This window comes from Prionailurus bengalensis, chromosome D3 (assembly GCF_016509475.1).
Source record: "Prionailurus bengalensis isolate Pbe53 chromosome D3, Fcat_Pben_1.1_paternal_pri, whole genome shotgun sequence".
In the NCBI taxonomy this organism is placed as follows: domain Eukaryota; kingdom Metazoa; phylum Chordata; class Mammalia; order Carnivora; family Felidae; genus Prionailurus; species Prionailurus bengalensis.
In genome coordinates, this window is record NC_057356.1 from 11,157,734 (window position 1) to 11,178,789 (window position 21,056).

General features: G+C 62.9%; 1 protein-coding gene across 3 annotated transcripts in view; it reads right to left on the bottom strand.

The window, feature by feature from the left end:
- RBM19 (RNA binding motif protein 19) overlaps window positions 1-21,056 on the bottom strand; it is a 151,017-nt gene that overhangs the window by 34,294 nt on the left and 95,667 nt on the right. For all 3 annotated transcript variants that reach the window (XM_043557683.1, XM_043557681.1, XM_043557682.1), the window contains exon 23: window positions 9,972-10,092. In XM_043557683.1, the coding sequence (XP_043413618.1) occupies window positions 9,972-10,092 (121 nt within the window). The remainder of the gene's footprint in view (window positions 1-9,971; window positions 10,093-21,056) is intronic.

Sequence of the window (21,056 nt, forward strand, 5' to 3'; positions counted from 1 at the left end):
TCGGCTTGCTGAACGTTGATCCCCCTCCCCGCCCCCCACTGTCACTTGCACCCTTGCGGGCAGTCGCCCCTTCGAGCCACCTGGCCAACCAGCTCCCGCTTCTCTAGATTCTCGGTGTGCGCCAGCTGGGATGGCTGGGGGCGTGTGTCCGAAGAGCTGGGGCCCCGGCTGATTTCGCCTTCTCTCCTGGTGCCACCCACCCTGCCATGGCTGGGAGCCGGCGCAAGAATAAAACACGCCACGCTGGCCACGGAACGCCATGTGCTTCCGAGAGGCGGAATTGGGAGCGGCGGCCTTCCCTCTGGGGCGACCGGGACGGGCCTTCGATGCCTCTGGAGAAAGGGCCGTGGAAGTGAAGCCTTGGGGAGGGAACGAGAGGCACCCGAATGGAGGAAGGAAAAGGAGGCCAGGGGAGCTTACGGGAACCCTCGGTCTCTGGGGAGCTGGAAAGAGCCACACAGCAAAGGGATATTTTGAATAATAAATTCTGTGACTTCACATACTTGCTTGAACTTTCCCGACTGCGGTTTTTAAAGCCTGATGATTATGTTTTCACGGCCAAGATCAAGAAGGCCTATTTGCAAGGGCTGGCGTGGGGATAACGGGCTCTCCTGGTCCCCGGTCTTTTGAAAATGTGCCGTCCTGTGAATGATTAAGTTATGGAAGGGGGGTGGTGGTGAACTGTCGCAGGCTTTAAATATCATCTGTATGCTGATGACTTCCAAATTTATATCTCGGCCCAGACTTTGCCCCTGAGCTCCGAACTCATAGATCTATCTGCTTGACATCCCACGGGGAGTCCTAATAGGTGTCTCAAACCCCCTGTGCCCCCTCCCCAGCCCCCACCTGCTTTTCCCGGCTTCCTGGGCCTCACCACCATGAGGCGACGCCACCCTCTGAGTGCACGCTGGCCTTAATTTCCCTCATGCCTTCCAGAAGCAAATTAGGCTGGCTCTCCCTTTATCACATAGGCTCAATTCACCTGCATCTCTCCATCCCTACGGTCTCTGTCCCCACCCAGGCCCCTGCCCCACTTGCCCCTACCTCCATCCTTGCCCTTCCATGACGCATGCCTCGTGCAACAGCACGGAAGAGGTCTGACGGTGTAAATCGGGCCGCTGCACTCCTCTCTTCTTAAACCTCTGAGAGACTTCCTGCTTTACGTTGAATGAAAAGCCAGGTTCCCTGCCAGGCCCCACGAGGAGCCCTGCTGGCCCGTCTCCAGCTTTGTTTCCTAGCATTCTGCAACCTGGGACCGCCCTCTAGCCACAGTGGCCTACTATGACCATGCTCCTACCTCAGGGCCTTTGCACCTGTGGGCCCCCGTGCCTGGAATGTTTTTTCCTCGCATCTTCGGCTGACTGGCTTCCTTCTTCCCATCTCAAAAGCACGGACTCCTTGGAAACACTCTCTCCAACCACAGTACTTGAAATCGCTCCACTCCTCCCCACCCCTGAGGAGTGTATTGTTACCCTTTCTAATTTCCTCCGTAGGGCTTGCTGTCATCCCAACTTCGTTGGTATTTACTTTCTCCTTTCTGTCATCTGTCTCTCCCCCCTCAAATATCAGCTCCATGAGGGCAGGGGCCTTCTCTTGTGTTCACTGCTTTGTCCTCAGTGCTGAGTAAGGGCCTGAGCATTAGATGGTCAACGCGGAACTGAGCGAGTGAGTGAATGAGTGGAGTAAATGGGGAGCACAGCAATGGGCCTTCCTTTCCAGGGGAAGCTGGAGTTCTTAAGCAGAGCACTCCAGCTGGAGGTGGGGGATGAGGGTGTGGCTGCGATGCTTCTGGAACTTCTGGAAGGCACGGTATCACGAACACCCTTTCCCCGGCAAGGAGCCCTCCCGAGAAAAGAGGAGTCGTGGTGGAATTAGCCACCCGTGGCTTTTAGGTAAATTAAGGGCAGCCATGTCACAAGCCCCAAGGCCCATGAACTTCTTCTGCAAGCGGGGACACGTAAATAGTTCTGGTCTCTGTTGCAGCCAGTCTGCTCCTCCTTTGCAGTGTGAGGATGCAGCCGTAAGTACCCTGGGAACAAATGGACGCGGCCGTGTGCCAAAAACGCTTTATTTGCGAAACAGGCCGCAGGCTGGAAGTGGGCTGTAGTTTGCAGCCGCTGCCCTACCCGGACTGGGAGACCAGCTCCGATAAAGGGGGAATAAGCTTGGGACTTATTAGGGGCTTCTGTGGCAACAGGGCGTGGTGAAACAGGCTTATCTATTCTGCAGTGTGCAAAGCTGTGTGCCCTCCGGCAGTTCACTAGACCTCTCTGGGTCGCAGTCTGCACCTCGGGAAGATGAGAACGGCCCAAAGGGGACTGCGCGCCCGAAACCCCTTAGCAGTGCTCCCCGCCCGGAGTGAGTCCTCGGCCGGCTCTCTCCCCTCCTCTTCTCTTGCACCTGACTTGGTCGTTACTAAGAAGCCGCATGGCTGCCTCCTTCAGAGCAGTGGGGTGTCGAGGTTCAAGGTGGGGAAGAGCCGGCTTCAGGTCAAGCGGGGCTCGGGTGCTGGCTGCACACCTGGCCACCGTCCGTCCAGCCTTCCTGTGCCCGGGCTTCCCTCCCACGGGGTGACAGTGAGGAGGAACCGAGTGGCCTCCTGCACGGGGCCGAGTGCCTACTAGATGCCCGGTTAGGAGGGGCCGTTCGCTGCTCATTCACGCACCCCACGGACAGTTACGGAGCGCCCCCTCCGTGCCAGATGCAGGGCCAAGGCAGGGGATGCGAGAGGGCCCTGAGCCTGGGGACGGAGACTCTCGGGGAGAAAACACATCGGACAATTGCACACGTGAACACAAAGCGGCAGGAAGGCGAGGTGAGGGGCGGGATGGGGGAATTGAGAAGATAAGGGGCATCGCGTCCAGGGGGAATTTCAGACGCTCTGGGGGAGACCTGAGGGCGACGGGGGTGGGGGTCAGGCTGCCAGGACGAGGGCACCAGCAGTCAGGCTCCTTCCCTGCCTGGTCCCCCGGCTGCGGGGGGGGGGGGGGGGGGGGCGGGGGCAGCATGTGCTAAGGGCTAGTGACCCACCTGGATAGGCACCCATCTGCACCTGGAGAGAGCAGATCTCCCACCCCGGCCGGGCCAGGCTCGGGCGGGCGGGGGGCGGCACGGCTGCCAGCCGCTTGCCATGCCGGTCATGTCTGCGCTCCCGGCTCCGGAGGTGAAAGGTGCAGCCGCTAACCACAGCCCATCAGTCCTCCCAGCTGGAATAAGGCAACGGCGGGAAGAGGAGCCACGCTCCCAGCCCAATAAAAGCCTGTTTGCCCGGGCCTCCCTGGCTGCGCGGGCTCCGAAACAGAGGGTTCTGCGGGCGGATTGCTTCTCTACCATTATATTCTCTCGGTGCCGCTCGCGGGTACCGCGGCCTGCCGAGGCCCTGAAAGCTTCTCGATGCCTCGACCCTGCTGGTTTGTAACACGCTCGGGAAGAAAAGGGCACAGCCAGTGGCCGACTTTCCTCCTCCTCCCCTCCTCGCGCTCTCTTTTCACCCTCCCACACACAAGGCGCGGAAGAATGGCACTTCACCTGCCGGGGGTGGGGGGGGGTGGGGGCTGCTGCGAGGTGGAGAGGGGAGAGCTGGTTCTGGGCCGGGAGGGGAGGCAGGGGCAGGGCAGGGGCGAGGGGGAGGGCGGCTCTGTGCGGAAGGGCCGTCTCGCTATTCCCTCCCAAAGCACCTCCGTCTGGCGTCAAGGCCTTTGCAGACTCAGGGCAACTTTTCCGAGGCCTTTCAAAGACCTGCCCTTCGCTGCTCAATCTGATGGGTATTTGGTAGGTGCCACCTGGGCACTGAAAACAGGATACCCGGCTGTCTTACAGGGACCTCGGAGAGGACGCAGGCTTCCACGTGGTGGGGAAGCTGGGGGTTTAAAACCAGCTGCCAATATAGGGGCCTAGGCAAGCGGCGAGCACCAGACCGGGCGCCGAGCACGTTCAGTTCCCACAGCTGCAGTGGAAGGCAAGGCGTTACGAACACCCTTTCCCCTGGTGAGGAGCCCTCCTCCTCCTCTCGCTGCTCCTCCTCCTCCCCCTCTTCCTCTCCCTCCTCCCCTCTTCTCCCCTCCCTCCTCCTCCTCTCCCTCCTCCCTTCCCTCCTCCTCCTCCTTTTCCTCCTTGCCTCCCTCATCCTCCTCCCTCCTCTTCCTCCTCCCCCCTCCTCCTCTGCTTCCTCCCCCCTCCCTTCCTCTTCTCCCCTCTCTCCTCCTCCCCTCCCTCCTCCTCCTCCTCCTCCTCGATGCTACTGTGCAAATGCCCTGTCCTGAGTGCTGCCCACGTGTCGGGCATACTCCCTCCCTCTGTCACACACGTGTGCCCACGCGCACACGCTCGGTATCGCCCAGGCTTATAAAAACCGGGGCTCTTCTTCTCTATTCTCTCCTCCCGTGGCCGGGCCTGACTGCAGCGTAAGGTCAAAGAGGTGTTCCTGGCGGCGCAGAGAGGGGAGACATTTGTCACATGCTCACCTGTGCCAGGGGCCCCTCCAGGCACGTTACAGGCGTCAACTCCCTCGGCCCAAATGAGGTGGGCACCCTAGTCCCATTGTACAGATGACAAAGCTGAGGCCCGAGGGTCTCACCTGAGCTCCCAGAGCAGGGATGGGGACGTGGCCTGGAGTAAACGGAAGGGTGCACACCTGCTGACGGGAAGACGCCCGACTCGGCCGCTAGCCACGGGGTGCCCCTTGGGCAAGTTACCTGCCCTCTCCGTGCCTCAGTTTCCTCATGTGCAAAACAGAAGGTAACGACAGTATTGAGCTCCTAGGATTCGGCAGGATTAATACCTGTGAATAATCCCACAGGTAGCTCCTGGCAGGGAGTGAGACTCAACAGATGAAAGTTGTTACCGCGGTAATAATAATCATTAGCGCCATCTAACCTGAACCGCGCATGGAGCTGTCCGCCTTGACCTAGGCTCATCGGGGACTCGTGGCTGGAGAGGGGGCCGGCTGCAAGGGCTGGGAAGCTCTCGGTTCGCCAGCAGGCTGTGTGCCTGGCCCGGCTGAATGGCTGAGACGCCTGCCTGTCGTTCCCTGGCCCACATTCCACAGGGAGCCCTTTGTCGCAGCCTCGGGGCTCGGGCTGGGCAAACGGGGCCGGGGCCTCCACCTGAGGTCTGTGTGCCTTCCTGGCAGAGCTCGGCACGGAGGGAGGAAACTGGGCATGGGTGCCACCTGCCCTTGGAGCCTGCCAGGGCCCTAGGAGCGCCGAACAAGGCAGATTTCGACATAATGAGCTGGGTACTTTTCGCCACAGGGAAGGGGCAGAGCGGGGAACAGGGTCTAGCCAGGAGAGCAGGAGGCCAGCAGCCCTATTCTGAACGCTCAGGGGGTTCCTAAAGAGATCGGGCGGACAATGGGGTGGGCGGGTGAGAGGGACGCACGACTCCAGAGCACCTGTTCTGCACACACTTGTCTACCCTCCTTCCCCAGGGTCCAGCTAGCACAGGAAGGATTGATGGAGCCATCAGCCCGGGTATGGGGCGCTTCGGCCTGACCGTGTGAGCTTGAGCCCGGCTTCCCCCGTTTACTGCCTGCGTGACCCCGGGCAAGTTACTTCATCTCGTCCCTTACTCTGTAAAGTGGGCAGACAAGCGGCCTCTGCCTCCCGGGAGTGTGGCTGAAGAAACCCAAAAAGGCAGCTCCCGCTGCTTTTGTTACTCTGTGCATCATCTTCACAACAATCTTAGGAGCGACGTCTTTGTCGGCCCGGTTTGTTTGTTTGTAAAAGGGGAAACGGAAGCCCACAGGGCACAGGGACTCCTCCCTGGACACCCAGCCGGGAAGCAGCAGAATCTGGGTCCCGTTGGTGACAAGGTCAATGCTCCTTCCCCTTAAGGCCAACCTTTTAGGGACCAGGACCTTACAGAAAATCGGACAACAGATCCTCTTGCCAAAGGGGTGTGGGCGCACGTGCACGCCCCCCGGGGGACGTTTCTGGGTGTTCACGGCCCCTCTGAGGCCAGCCCTAGACTAGGATCCACGAAGACAAGGTTTCATGGATCCTAGGGTACAAATCCCTGTCTCTTATCTTGCTGTGTTCTGGAGAGCTTTCTTTTGTTCTAAGAGGATTATCATGTGTTTCTTTGGGAAAGAGTGCTGTGAAACACGACTGGGAATTACTCTCAGGCTCTCTGTCCCCCAAACTCGCAGCCTGCCTTCCTGCCGCCTCTTCACGACCCAGACGGGTGAGGCCAGTGTGGAGGGTTGCCACGTGGCCGCGAGAGACCCTTCCAGACCGGATACTCCCGCCTCTCACCCCAAGCCGCACGCCCTGGTGTTTGTGGGCACCACACGTATTCTCTGGTGCCGCCAGATCCATTCTCTGTCCTGCTGTCCCCCGGAAGGTGTCCCTGGGGGACCTGGCCCTCTGGCTTTACAAAGGGAATGGGCCAATGGGAGACCCGGGGGAGACTAGAGGTGGGAAGAAGGGGGGGCCGCAGGCATTTCCCACCCCAGCTCCCCACCTGCTTTGTTCTCTGGCACTGGCTGTGTCCCTCTACACTAGGGGACTAGGTGGCTGTCTGCATCGTTTCCTCCCTCTGCCCCTGCAGGCCCTGGGGACGGGACGACGGGGGAGTGGCAGGTGTGTGGGGTGGGGGGAGTTGCTCACCTCTGGCCCCTGCCCACACCTCCGCATTACAGGCTCTTCCTGCCAATCCTTGGGGTCAATTCTGTTCCCCAGTGGGACCCTGCCCGTCTACCCTTAGTGCTGGGCGGGGGGCTGGTAGCACTGACTTGCACATGCTCGGTTAGCTCAGAGTCGATGACCCCTTCCGGAACCTGCGAGGAAGTGTTCCTCCAGGAACAAAGGGGGTCTAAACACAGAGCTTGGCTGACCTTCAAAACTGACCTCAGGGGCCTCATATCACCTTTGCGCTTGAGCCCCCTCACCTGTAAGTGGGGACACCGTGCCACGCACCCCACACGGCTTTCTATGAGGACGCACTGCGTCAACACCAAAGGGCCTTATGCCATTTCCCATCACGATCTATTACTCACCCCCTCCATTTCTGGAAGGGACCCTGGAGATTCTACGTTCAGGGTCTGGACGAGTCCGGACGCAGGCGGCCGTGCAGTAAATGCTCACACACCCCACATCTAATAAAGGCCCCAAGCTTCTGGAAAATGGCATTGGCTAGTATCGGGCAGCACGGGACGGCCGGGCGGGGTGGGAGGCTCCACAGCCGGCCTGCTGTTCAAACCGGCCACTCTCCAGCTGCATGACCACGGGCGATGCCTCAGTTTCCCTGTCTGCAAAACGGAGCCAGCAGGGCCTCGAGCGGCTGCAGCTCCGGGAGGAAACACGAGGCCACGCAGGTCACAGACTGAGGGCGGGCCCCCTGGCGCAGAGCGAGTCCTTAATAAACGGCAGGGGTCACGTGTCACCCCGATGCTGGCTTGGTCTCAGTTCTCCCGTCCGTAAAACGGGGCGAATCGTGCCCATCTCGTGGGGTTGATGGGGAACTAATGGCAAGAATCGTACGAACCAGCTGCAGCCTCCAACTGCTGCCAGGACCGCACCTGCCCCTGTGCGGGCCGCGGGGGCAGCCGATACTCGGAGACGGCAGATCCCGCAGAAACGCTTGTGGCCGAGGCTTTCTGCTGGGGTGAGGCAATAATGCTGTCTTCGGAACTCAATTTATTGAAGGGGGCTTCTCTCCCACGCAGGGCAGAACTGCTGAGCCTGCACTCTGCCGGCCCTGGGGGCGGGCGGCGGGGAGGACCGGGGAGAGTCCCTTACACAAACATTTGCCGACGGGTGCATTTGGGCCTGTCAATGGCTGTCGATAAGGACGGGTTCCCTTTCTGCGCGTCAGGATTTGGGGCCTTATTGAGTCGTAAGCTGGGGACTGTGTGCTCAGTCCTGATCCCTCCAGCTATTCGTTCGCCCCTGCTCATATATTCCCCAGCCTCAGACTGAGGGCCCGGCACACAGCGTGCCCGGCAACGGGGGCCCAGCCACGAACCCGAGGACCCAGTCTGCATGCCAGGGAAGGCATCAGTCCGGTGAGGATAAAAACCAAAAGAAAGAAACTATCGCATGGCAGGGAAGGAGAGGAACAGAGGGAGGAGAGCAGAGGGTGGGGCCCATGACTGATACCTGAGAAGGAGGCAGACGGAGGGAGGGCTTCCCGGGGGAGGTGTCATTTGAGCTGGGCCTTGATGGCTGAATAGGCACCGCCTGATTCAAAACCACTGGAGGATCAGGCATCGTGAGCAGAGGGGAGAACACACGGGAAGTCACAGAACACCGTGTGGCGTGTGGGGAGGGTCGGTGGGCCGGGAAAAGGCCACCGGAGCAGGCAGGGGCATGTTCTAAAGGGTCTGGCAGCCTGGGCTTCAGTCCCAGCTCAGAGTTCTTAGCACACTTGACCGGGCTGTAGTCTCGCATCCCCGAAACGCTGCTCGGGAGCCCCGCTTGCTAGCCCAGAGCAAGACAGGTGAGGCCCAACCAGGAAACTCACGGCCCTGTATGGGCCACCTCCTCCCTGGGTCCTCCTAAGCTGAGCATGACTTTGTTCTGGCTCCAGGCTCTGTCTCTACATGGACGAGCGGGGGAAGGGTGGGCTGTGTAGCCAATACCCCCCCAGACTGCCCCCAGGTGACACCGCCGGGCAGCGGGGATGGGTGAGGGGGGCAGTGGCAGGCGCTCAGGCGAACTGGTCCATCCAGGAAAGTTCCCGAAGCCGTGAACCTGCCGGTTGTCCCTGGGACCTCTGGGCAGAGGAAGGCAGGCTGCCACCTGAGACCTAGCGGCAGCCAGGCAGGGGGCCACGAGGGAGGCCACGGAGCCCCTTCACCAAGCCCAGCTCTCCCAGGCCGGCGGGAGGAAGGGACGCGTTCCCTGCTTGCTGAGGCTGCTTCCTGGACACCCGTCACTGAGCCACCAGGATCCTAAGGTAGGAGGCTCACAGCTGCCCCTTTATGGCCTGGCCTTGAACGCACTTCTGAGATGGTGGGAGAGGAAGGACATGGGATGCGGGCTCCAAGTCCCTTGACCGCCCGAGCGTGGGGGTGTGCACTGGTGGGGGGGATGGTTGGGGACCGGGGGATGGCCCGGTTCTTGGGGCTTTCCCTCATCCCCTCCTGACTCCCCAGCAACCTGCTGGAGAAGGTGAGGCCCCTTGTGAGCCAGCCCCCTACGCTCTTCACTTCATCTGTTCCGAACACGCTGGCCCTCCCCGTTTCTCCATGTGCCAAGCTCAAGGTCCCCGCTGCTCAGGCAGCCCTTTTGTGGGCACGAATGTCACCTCTGCAGGAGACCTTTCCAGACCACCCGCTCAAGCAAGGTGCCGGCCTCTTCCGCTCAGACCCACGGCCCGGCTAGGCCACAGCCACATCACTAGCCCCAGGACACAACCGGTGAGTAGTTTTGGGGGACGGACTGAGCGATCGGCGAGGATGCGTGATGCCACAAAGGTGTGTGAGCGGTGGCGTCACGACCTGGGACCATCAGGCCCCTGGCAGAGAGTACAAGGCCCTCAAACCAAGTAACTGAGCAGAGTCGGGCTAAAAGGCGGCAGGGGGTAGGGGCTTCAGGGGAGGGACCCCCCCCCCCCCGGCTGGCGGCCAGGACGCGGACAGAAAGTGCCAGGCAGAGAGGGCTATAGATGGGGGGCAGTGCCAGCCAGTCAGCCCGCAGAAACCCGGCAAGAGGGAAGGCGGACGGGGATGATGGGACCGGGAGGTGATAAACGCCCTGACCCTAGTTTCTTCCTCTCCCCAGTTTCCTGCCAGGCCTCTCGATGACCCAGCCCAACTGGAAACCGAAGGGCACGGAAACCAGCGACGCTGTCCACACGGGTCGGCCTCCCGGTGCGGAACGAGGACAGGAGGCCGGGCAGCAGCTCGGGGGACAGCCGGGGGGGCACCCAGCACGCACTGGGAGGGAGACGGGGTACCCTGCCGCGCACGGCCCGGCCCGTCCCGACCAGGGCGAGGGCAGTCCCCTCGGGAGCCCCGGCGCGCTTACCGTGGAAACGCTCGGCTGTCTTCCGCCTCAGGGCTGGCAGGCTCACTTCGGAATCGGCCCACTCCAGCACCAGCCTCCGGCCATACAGGTGGGTGCTGTGGCACAGGGCGTGGAAGGCTCTCTGGGGGGGGCAAGAGCAGGAAACGGAAGTGTGACTTAGCTGAGACCCACCCGCCGACGCCCCATCCCGCCCCCCTCTTGCCGGCCACCGCCTCAAGCTCCAAGGCAAGGTTCTGGCCCTTGTGACACCTGCTCTCTGGCCAGGGTGTGGGAACTCTTGGCCACTTGATTCGATTAGTGGGTTACGTTCCCAGGGAGAGAGCTGCAAGTGACCGTGCCGTCGATATATCTGCCGTCCGGGCCTATAATTGGTGCCTGGGCCGGCGTCTTCTTCTTTCCCGTGCCGTGTCCTGCCTGGGGAGGGCCACCCCATTAGCTGGCTCGCCTCCCACCAGGCCGTCAGGGGCACTGCGCGAGACAGCCGAGCCCTGCCTGGCTATGGTGACAGCCAGGCACGCCCCTCACCGTTGCCTGGTGGCTCTGTCCTTCGCTAACGCCGCGGATTCTGTCCCCCACCTCTCTCTGCTGCCCTTGGCCAGGCCCTCGGGCCCTCAGACGGCCTCCGCCCTCTCGGGTGCCGGCTCCTTCTCCCGGCTCGGCAGCCCCGTCCTCCTCCCAGCTTTCCCCCCACTTCTGGTGTTCGTGCTTTATTGAGATACGATATCCACACGTCACCCATCTGAAGCGTACGGCGCTGGGTCTCAGCAGATTCAGACTTGTGCGGCCGTCACCACGCCAGCCTCACAAGGTTCTCCACCCTCGGCCTTCCGAAGGAAACCCCACCCTCGTGAGCGGCCATGCCATCCCTTGCCCCGGCCCCCGGCCCGCAGCAAGCACCAGTCTGCTCTCCGGCTCTTTGGATCTGCCTGTTCTGGGCGGATACAGACGGAACCACGCAGTACTGGTGAGTTCCGTCCTAAATGGCGCCGGGGCCCAAGCTAAGTGGAGCCTCGCGGGGCCGGGGCGGGGGGGGGGGGGGGCTCTTCCTGAAGCACTCCCGTGGTACATGAGAGGCCACGCGCTTGGCCTCTGGAGCCACCTTGCCCGGGCAGGTGGGCACACTTCCAGAGACTGGGCACGTTGATGAATCTCACCGGCCTCGGTGTTCAAATCCATGAAGCGGGAATGTCAACGGCGTGCCAATCTAAGGGTTCTAGAGGAGGCGAGGAGGAGTCTTAACACGGAAGGTACTTCGAACGGCGTGGGGGCACACAGTCAGTGCTCAAGAGATGCTAGCTCTCCTCGTGGGGGCGCTGTTAACTGCAGGCTTATCACACCTGCAATCGCCTTCTCTCAGCAGAGGGGCCTCGGGTCAGCAGTGGGTGCACGTCGGCCCCGGAAGCCACGGTGGCTAACGGTGGGCACCTTCGTCTCCGCTTCTGGGCTGTGGCAGCGCCACGAGGCACCAGGAGGGGCCGTGGGGCCTGTCCCTCTTGCTTCCTCCGTGCTGCGGGGAGGCAGCGTGTGACCAGGAGGGCTCTGCTCCGGAACCGGTCCGGACTCGGGCCCTCAGCTGCAGCGCGACTCTTACCGGCTGGACCACGTTCTCCCAGACGAGAGCGGTCGGCATCCAAACCCCTGGGGCCTCAGGTCGTGACCTTGTTTGGAGATCGGGTCTTTGCAGATGTAGTCAAGTTCAGACGAGCGCACACGGGAGAGGACGGGCCCTTTAACCTACCCTGACTGTGTCCTCGGAAGAGACGGCCGCGTGGAGACACGGAGACGCACAGTAAGCGCCCCGTGGGGACAGAGGCCGCCGAATGCCGCTGTCGCCGGAAGCCAGGGGAGAGCGGTGGGGAACAGCCCTCCCTCAAGAGGGACCAAACACTCTTGGCCCCTTGAGTCTGGGGACTCCTGGCCTTGAGAATTGGGAGCCGAGGAATTTCGGTCGGTTGTGTTTCCGCGGTACTTTGCGACGGCGGCCGCGGGGACCTCGGGTGAGCCGGGTGCCCCACGATAGCCTCGGTCTCCTCATCTGGACAACGGGGCCGGGGGGGGGGATGTGTGGGATTACCACGCAGCAAGCCCGTGGGTGGCACAGAGCTGACCACCCCCACACGACCCACCTTGAGGAGCGTGAGCAGGAGGCGGATGGGACACGCATCTTTTTAAAACGAGACACGTGGCCGGATTCAACAAAAAATACTTTGTTCTCAGATCCGCCTTTCCGAGAAGGGCCAGGTGCAGGCAACTTTTCCTTCCCACCCCCACCCCCTTTTTTTTTTCACTTTAATTTAAAAAAACTCTTTCTGACTGCCAGCGGAGCCTCTGCGTTTTTTTCCATGCGGATATAAAAATGCATCTGGACTCCGAGCCGAAATGGCCCATTCAGAGCTTTAAAACACACGCGTGCTCAGCTGGCGCGGCAGAGAAACAGCCTGACTGGGGGAGCCGGGGTTTGAAGACGGGGGAGAGGAGTCAGTCGGGAGTCTGGTGTGGCGGGTACTCCGGCCCGGCGCCGGGGTCCCTGAGGAGCTGCAGTCCTGGGGACACAGGCGGGAGGGAGCGGCCACGAGGCAGCATCTGGTGGAAGCCGGGAGCCGCGCCGAGGACAGGGGAGCAGAGCCCGGGAGGCGGGCCCAGGCGAGAGGCCCTGACCCCGGCCTCCCTCCCTCCGTGCGGCCATCAGCCTGGGGTTTCCTTCCTGCCCCTGGAGCCCCGTTCCTGTGCCACACAGAGCCTGGAGAGGTCTCCACTCGCCACAGGAGTTGCTAAGAACTCCCTCTCCTGGCCTCCCTCTGACATCAACCCTTCCAAATGCTCATCTCCTCTTTAGAAGGGCTTCTGACGGCAGGAGGGGAGGTGGCACAGCCACTGAGATGGGGGGCTCTGGGCCCGGGCGACTTTGGTTCAAATCCCTGCCGCGCCACTTACGAGCGAGCTGTGTGAGCTGGGGCAGGCCGCTTAACGTCTCTGGGATGCATTTCCTCGAGAGGCGGCAGCAAAGAACGGATAGGAGTCCGTGGACTGTGAAGTCTAGCACTTACAGCACCACCGTGGGTTGTCGTTCCTATTAAGGCTGCCCTCGGTTCCCCTGAGGCCACCGAAGAGCAGGAATAACATCCAGCGGGACACAAAAGCTCTTGTGCGTTTGGCGTCGGGAGCGCAGTGGGTGGTTCCCCCAAAACAGCAGGACCACCCTCCCGAGTTCCAGTCCCTTCTGGTCAATAAGAGACCAGGCCGCTTTCCTCAGTGCGTGCTGCGTTGGTGATAACAGTGACTCGAGGCTAAGATCGGCCTTGGACAGTCAGTCCGGGCCTCACGGGGCTTTCAGGTGAGCGCAGGGGAAGGCGCTGAGGAACGCGGAAGGTTCCAGGCACAGCAGAAGGGAACTGCGGCCCTGGCCTCTCTGGCCTGGGCCTGCCAGCAGCTTCCTCGCTGGCCTGCGTGCCTCCTGAGACCCACGCTGCCTTCCCCGTGAGAGTTCTGAACCTCGGCTGTGGTTCTGAACCTCAGGGCCTTGTCCATCCTGGGGCGCCCAGGGGTCAGTGCGGTGAGGGTGTCTCGGGAGGAAGCGGGGAGTTACGTGTTCCTGGCCGTGTGCTTCTCTCCAAATCCAGCCTCTTTCTGTTGCCTGTTTCCTTCCCTTGGGAGGAAAGGGCCGCCTTCGTCCCATGGATCATGGATCCCCTGGGTTAGAACTCGGAGCCCATGACCACAACCTACTCATCAGAACGAACATTACTCTCCCGTTTCAACGAAAGGAACACAGAGGCACGGGCCGAGGTCTGCGTGCGCATCAACCGCCTTCTTGTTTTTCCTTTCAGACTCCGTGCACTCCGTCCCCGGGCCTTTGTAGCAACACCCGCCCTGGCCTCGGAACAGCTCCCTCATCACAGCCGCCTCGGTGGCGGCCCAGCACAGGCCCCGCTCGCCTCACACAGACCGCCACCGGGCACCCTCCCCACGCCCTGCACACGCGGCTTCCATTGCGGCACCTGCCCCGTTAACGTGTGCCGGCCTCCGCGGCTCAGCCTTGAACCTTAGAGGCAAGGCCTCTCTCCCTGCTGCCCCTAGTACAGTGCTCGGGGCAACGTGTGCTCAGGAGACCGAGTAGCTCCCCCTTCTCCGCAGGGGATACGTTCTAGGACCCCGGTGGGTGCCCGAACCCACAGACGGTACCGAACCCCATCTACGCTGTACTTTTCCTGCACAACACGCACCTGTGGTGAAGTTTAACTTCTAAATCAGGCGTGGGACGCGGCGTGAGGCCACGCGGCCCGGGGAGGAGGGCCATCTGCTTCCGGGCCACGGTTGATCGTGGGTAACGAACCACGGAAAGGGAAACCGTGGATGGGGGTGGGGGGGGGGCTGCTGTATTCACAGAGCCGTATTCAAGTTGGTCCTGGCTAGAGACGGCGGGCTGGCTTAAATAACCCGCCGTGGTCCCTCCACGTCCCTACGATACAGACCACGAAGACGCAGGAGCGAGGGGTATGTCGTCTCTGGCTGCCACATGCACGGGACGGCCCGCCTTGCGGTTAGGACGAGACCTGGTGCGGACACGCTCTTGGGTCTGGCAACGGGGAAGGGAAGGCCTGCTCCCGACGTGTATGACTCTGGGGCCCTGGGGGACGGGAGCAGGTGCCCAAGCCACCGGGACCCGGGAGACCGCAGATCACCCGCTCGGCTCACCGTGCAACTCTAAGGGTGCGTTCACTTGTCCGGGAGCAGAATGCCATAGGAGGGGGGGCCTCTGGCCTCCGGAGCCACTTCCTGCCATCCTCTGTGGCAACAGGGCTGGCCGCTCCCACTCCTCTATCGGCCCCCACTCTCCGTGCTTTTGCAGGCCACTCCCACGGACCACGTAACTCGGGCTCTCGCCCTCTGGCTTCCACGTAGGTGATGCCCGGAGTCCTGGAGGGAGGGAGGAAAGGGGTGGGGGTGCCGTTCCCCTGCCCCCTCCTGCTAGGACTACAGCTCCTGCCGGCGGCCTCTCCCCTCTCACCGGTCCCCCAGCCCCACTTATTCCTCCATAAATCTCTCCTAGACCATTGGGGGTGGAGTGTCTGCCGACCCGGGGGGCTGCCCGAAGTGTCTCTGCCTCAACCCAGGGCAGACGGGCCTCGCGCTCCAGACAGCAGGTCTCAGGGCCTGGCCCCGCTCCGAGAGTTGAGGCCCACTGAGGAGAGCTCGGGCAGGGCCGGCTGGGGTGCGGGCTGGGGTGCGGGCTGGCTCCCACCGTCATCTGGTCCCTGGCTCGGCTGTCCCAGAATCACGCCCCTTTGATCTCTGACCCGAGCCACCAACTGTGGCCCCCGAGAGCCCTAGCCTCCACCGCCTCTTCTGCGTCCCCCCGGGAGGAAATCTGCGAGGACGGAGCGGGGAGTGACTGTGACCAGGCCTGGCAGCCATCTTTCCAGAACACGGAAGACGCTGGAAGGCTGCCAGAGCGGCGCTGGCCTGACCTTTCTGCAGCTCTCCCTGGAGACACAACTCCTCTTGGCGGCAACAAAAGTCCACGCGATGCCCTTGGTGGAGCCGCCGTCCCAAGGGCGGTGGCTCCCGGGCCAGGCTGAGGGTGGGACTCCTGTCTTCGTAAGTCCAGGCACTCGTCGGCCCCTCCTGCCCCATGTCTCGCAGAGGGGGGAGGGCTGCAGCAGGCGTCAGATCCACCTGAGCGCGGACAACGCCAGCCTGCGCCAGGCCATCTGTGCCCCCAATGCCTGGAGTAAGCGTGACCTGAGCCAGCCAAGAATGACCACGTGTGCCCGGGGGCACGGGACTGAGCGGAGGGAACGAAGGCCCGGGGCCCTGGCTGGGGCTGGTGGGGGCCAGGCTCCTCCCGTCGGCCGAGACGGCTGAAAACAGGGGGCTGTGCTTCTGGGAGGAGGGCCTGCCGCGCCGGGATGTTCGCTGTCTTTCGGTGCAGCGTCCTGTGCTCTGAGGCACAGAACCGTCCAGTCCCTGCCTTACGGCTCCTGAGAAGCAAGCTCTCAGGAGGTCGTGCCAGCTGCTTCGGGCCTCCACGGGGGAGGAGTGGGGTGCCAGCCGGGCCTGGGAGGAGTACCGGGTGATCGGCCGTGGGGCCCCACTCAGCACCTCAGGCCATTTCCAGTTAAGATACCATGGAGCTGAGGACAAGTTTCTAAGAGAAACACCCGGGGCCCCGGTTCCGGGCGGTTGTGCCTCCATCTCTCAGACAAATAGATGTGTCTCCTTCCTTTCCTGCCTTCATCCACTCAGCTCCTCCCAATTCCGGTCGACAGTCCCCGGAGGACCCGCCAGGAACCAATGCTACGCGAGGGGACCCAGAGGTGAGGCACCACCTCTGCCCTCTGGAGGGGCGAAAGAGCCACCGGGAAAGATCCAATGCCGCCAGGTCGCCGACGGTCAGAAACGGTAAGGCGAGGGGGCGGCGTGGGCTGGTAACGGCCCTGGGCTCCAAGTGGGGCCCTGCTGCTTTCTGGCTTTGTGACCGGACGAGGAACTTCTTTGGGTCTCTACTCTGTCAGCTGCAAAATGGGGGCGCTTGGACCTCCCGCGGCGGCCGAGAGGAGTTAAGTAGGACAGCAACTGTTCACCGACCCCAGCGCCCGGGGCACGGGAAGGGCCTGGGTCCTCGCACCTGCTGTTGCCATCGGCAGTGAAGTCACCAGAGGAGCTCCTGGAGGGGAGAAAGGTGTCCCACTCAGCCGGGCTCATCACCTTTCCCTGGCAATGTGTTCCGAGCGCCTGGTGAATCTGACGTGAGGACACTAGCACCCTAGGTCTTCTCGTGCGGGCACAGGCCCGGAGGGAGGGACAGGCTGAGCCGAGGGGCACCGCATGGCACTGCTTATGCCCTGGTGACGACGAAGGATGCACGCCTGCCAGTCTGAGGAGAGTGTGGCTTGCCCCCACTCCCCCGGCTTCTCAGCCCAGAAATGTGTTGGCTGAGCCTGAATCCCGGCCTTGAAATGCAAGGCTCAGGATTCTCCTGGGCCCCAACGATGGGAACTAGGAAAACCTTGCCAACGAAACGCAGGAAAGAACCTGCATGCACGTGAGTATGTGCGCGTAGCATGCGTGCCTGAACAGAAAGGTGGGGACCAAAGCCCGGCTCCCTAACGTTTCTGGAGACGAGCAACCTCTACCAGGCTTCAGACCGCAGCAGCCCCACCCCACGGGGCCCGAGCACACCCGGCGGCCGCCCCTTCTTCGGCGCTGTGTGCCACAGCCTGGGCCTAGCCCTGATCTCCACACTAGCCTCCAGGGCCAGTATCATTTCCGACACGGGGACAGACGAGTCACCTGGGCTTCGGGGACCTGACGCCCCTTCTCAGTGTTCGTGGCCTCCTCGCTCCCAGGGGGCGCTGGCCCCTGCGGACCCTGCTGTGCTCCCACGGGCCCCACGGAAACTGCCCGACTCCCTTCTTACCCTCGATGAAGCAAGTGCGTGTTGAGCTCACGCCAGTGATGATCTGACGGCGGTCACCGTTTACGGGGCAGGCAAGATGGCCCGGCCCTGTGCTGGCCCCGCCAGGTGCCGGGCAAGGAGGCATCCCCACCTTGAGAGGCTCCGTCTGGCCCCCTCACGGTTCCCCTCTCTCCGCCATGGGTCTGATTTCGGCAGAGCTCTCGCGGCGACAGCACGGGCGGGGCGGCGACAGCACGGGCGGGGCCGGGCCCGGGCCCCGTGTCCATGTCGCACGCCCCCCCCCCCCCCCCCCCCCGGCCCCAGCACCGTGCAGAAGCGGGAACCGGGAAGGGATGCATTAACCGGTGCGACCCCACAATTAAAGCTGCGGCTGTTTACCACGGTGAGAACAGCTCTGCCTGCCAACGCCAGCCGCCATCACGTCTCCCTACTGCCGGCTCCCCCCAAGTGTTTATTTAAGCCAACACATTGCTCTGCTAATTGGATAACATTCCACGTGAAAATAGACCTTTTAAAACAACAGCAGCGGCGGCAAATAAAAACAGCCACAACTGCAAAAGTACAAAGGCGCGGCGGGCTCGGGGAGGGGAAATTAAAGGCGCCTGCATGGGGAAAAAAATTAATATTCCGGTTTCCGGGCTGAGAGTCTATCCTTCCCATCCCTTCTCTTCCAGGCTGGCCTTCCTTTCCTCCTGCAGGACCAGCCTGCTCTGCGCAAAGCGGGAGGTGGGGGCAGCTGCTAAACAGAAGCCCGGTGGCTACCGGTGGCCTCTCTGGGGCCAGGCTGCTTCGGGCTCGGGAGGGCTGGACTCGTGCGCTCATGGGCCCGATGCCGGGGCGCTCACTCTTCTGGGCGCGCCCCCAAGAGATGCTCCGGCCCCTCCCCCTGAAATGGCTCTAATCGGTGAGTCGTCCTCTCCCCTGGGTGCTGGGGTGGGCAGTGGCGGGCATGCTGGGGACAGGAGGGGCCGGCACTCAGCTCAAGCGAACGAGCAGACGAGGCGGGGAGCGCCCTGGACGCACGGGCTGTGGCAGCCGGTCAGCACGCAGAGTTACCCAGCTCTGCCCGGTTCTGGCTGCATGACCCCGGCTGACCGACGTCACCGCTCTGAGCCTCAGTTTCCAATGCCACCTACCACTCACCTCCTAGAGTCCCGGGAGGACAAGACGTGACAAACGCAAACGCCCAGCAGCCAAAGACAGGCTTCTAGAAGTTGACGGTTTTGATCACCGCCAAGATGCTGCCCTTCCGGAAACATCAGGGCCCAGAGAGCCACGGGGGCACCTGAGACAGGGAGGCAGCCGTGCACACAAGTGCAGACCCAGGCCACCCGGGGAAGACCACTGCATTTGGGATGGCTTATGTCCTTGACTTCCAGTCTTCCCTCGTCAGCCTCTGTCCTGCCCCCCTCCACCTCGAGGGAGTAGGTTCTTTGGAAGACATGGCCTCACCACCCCCGGAGTTTTAGGGAACACGGGCACTTTCAGAGGGCCTAGGACTCCGAGGGCTGACAAACGACCTAGGAAGGGGGAACGTGCCAGCTCACCGAGGCCGTGATGAGGGTAGACGGGTCTCCTCCAGCTTAGCGCCTTGGCCCCGGGGGCCAGCGCCAGGCTTCGCGGGGATCGGTCCACGGGGCTCTGCAGCGGCTGCACAGACAGAGCTCGGCGGCCGTGCGGAGATCGGGAGGGACTCATGCAAATCTCCTGCCCGATTCCCGGGGCCGCTGCAGGTTGGGATGAGACAGTGCGCGTGTGGTGTATATATCACGTATAAAAGCCGGTGCGGTCGGTCGCAGGGGCCTCTGACTATTGTCATCAGTTGCCTGGTTACCCTGAGCTCTGCCACGACAGCCTCTGCGGAGCCTCGTGCTAGGATTCTCTTCACGGTTTGGGGGTGTGCGCTTGCCCCAGAGGGGCCTGACGGATGACAAAGTCCCTGATGATGCACGGGCGGGGTGGAAGGCAGTGTCGTGGAGGAAGGTCAGAGGACTCAGGGTGCAGGGTGCAGGGACGGCACAGATGGGCAGGCTGCCGAGGGGCTGCTTCGAGGGGCGGACCGGGGCTAATTCTCACCTCGGCCAGCTGGTGAAGGGGGCTGGCTGATGCCGGGGAAGGGGCACGGTCCTGGGAGCCAACGTATCTGGGTCCCGGCCCCCGGCCAGACACTATCAGTTTCTCCACTGCTTCCCAGACTCAACACGGAACGCCCAGCTGTCCGTTACCCTCTCCCTTCTCCCCTGGTACCAACCCCCCCATTTCACCCTCCCCTCCCCTCCTCCTTTCCTCCCATCTGAGCACGGCCCGGGACCCCCAGGAGAGGCTCTGATGCCAGGTTCCCGCGTGGCCGATGCCAAGAGTGACGCCTTCCATCCCCACGGAGGGTGTCCTGCCGGGCAGTGGGAGTGAACCCCCTCGCGAGGGGTGCAGGTGGGTCAGGCAGGGATCAGTCAAGCTCCGGAAAGGCTTCTGAAGGAGGAGGACTCCTCCTTCCCCGAGTGCTTCCGAAAGAGGACGGCCACTTAGGGGGAGCCCGCCAGACGGATGGGGGTAAGGCGCGTCCCCCCGGCACTCCCACCAATTCCTTCTGTGGGAGTAAAGGTCTCGGGGCACTCTCCTCGGCGTCTCCTTACGGCCTCGCACCCCGTCTTCAGACTCACGGCCCCCCACCCCTCCGAGCCGGCTCGACACGTGCGGCAGTCAGAATCGCATTCGTCGACGTGCAGTGCGTGCGGCCCCCTGGGTCAGTGGCGGGCGCTGGCCGTGCCACTCGGAAGACAATGAGGTTCTCCAGACAGACACGGAGAAGGAGAGAGAGGCATGGCTTCCCCGGGAGGCAAAAAGAGCAACGTCCTGCTGGGTCCACGCCGTGTGGAGGGCCGGCTCGCACGCTGGCGGGCACGCGGGGCCCCGGTCCTCATGCGCCCAGAGGAAGGGCTGCGGCGGGGACGCAGGAGCGCGGCCGCCGCCTGTGGGAGGCGAGGGGCAGAGGGGCCAACCCCGGAGGGGCCGCGGGCTGAGTCCCTGCTGTCCTCGGCCGCCCTTTCTCCTCCTGGAGGCCAGAGTGGAAGGCGGGGAGGGGACAGAGGGAGAGGAGCGACCTCCGTGACTCCCCGGGCGCCGTGCCGGCCTTTGGAAGTCACGTCTGCGGCCCGGCTCTGGGGCCGAGCGCTGCCCCGTCTACCTGAGGCGCCCCTCCTGCCCCGGCGATCCCGGGGAACGAAACTGCCACCGACCGCGTCCTGGCAACGCAGCCATTGACGCTGGAGGCTGGGAGCCCACGCCGGGTCTGAGCCTCCAGCCCCAGGAGCCACATCGGTTGGGACATCAGCCCCAGCCCTGGAGAGAGGCCGCCGTGTGCAAGGGACACGCCCTCCAGCTGGGGGTCCGTCCTACCCCTCCTCCTTCTGAGAGCATCTCCCTTGTCACCACCGCCACCCTCCTCCTCCCGGGGCCAGCGCCACTCCGAGGACATCGCCCCCACCCAAACCTCACGACAGCTTGGGGAGGAAAATCCTCTCGCCGTCTCGTAAACGTCGCGGAAGCTGAAACACGCAGAACGTGAGTCAGTCGCTTGCCCGAGGTCCCTCGACAGACAGGGGCAGTACCAGGGTCCCGACTCAGGCCATCTGGCTTCAGAGTCTGTGCTCCACCAACGAGCCCCC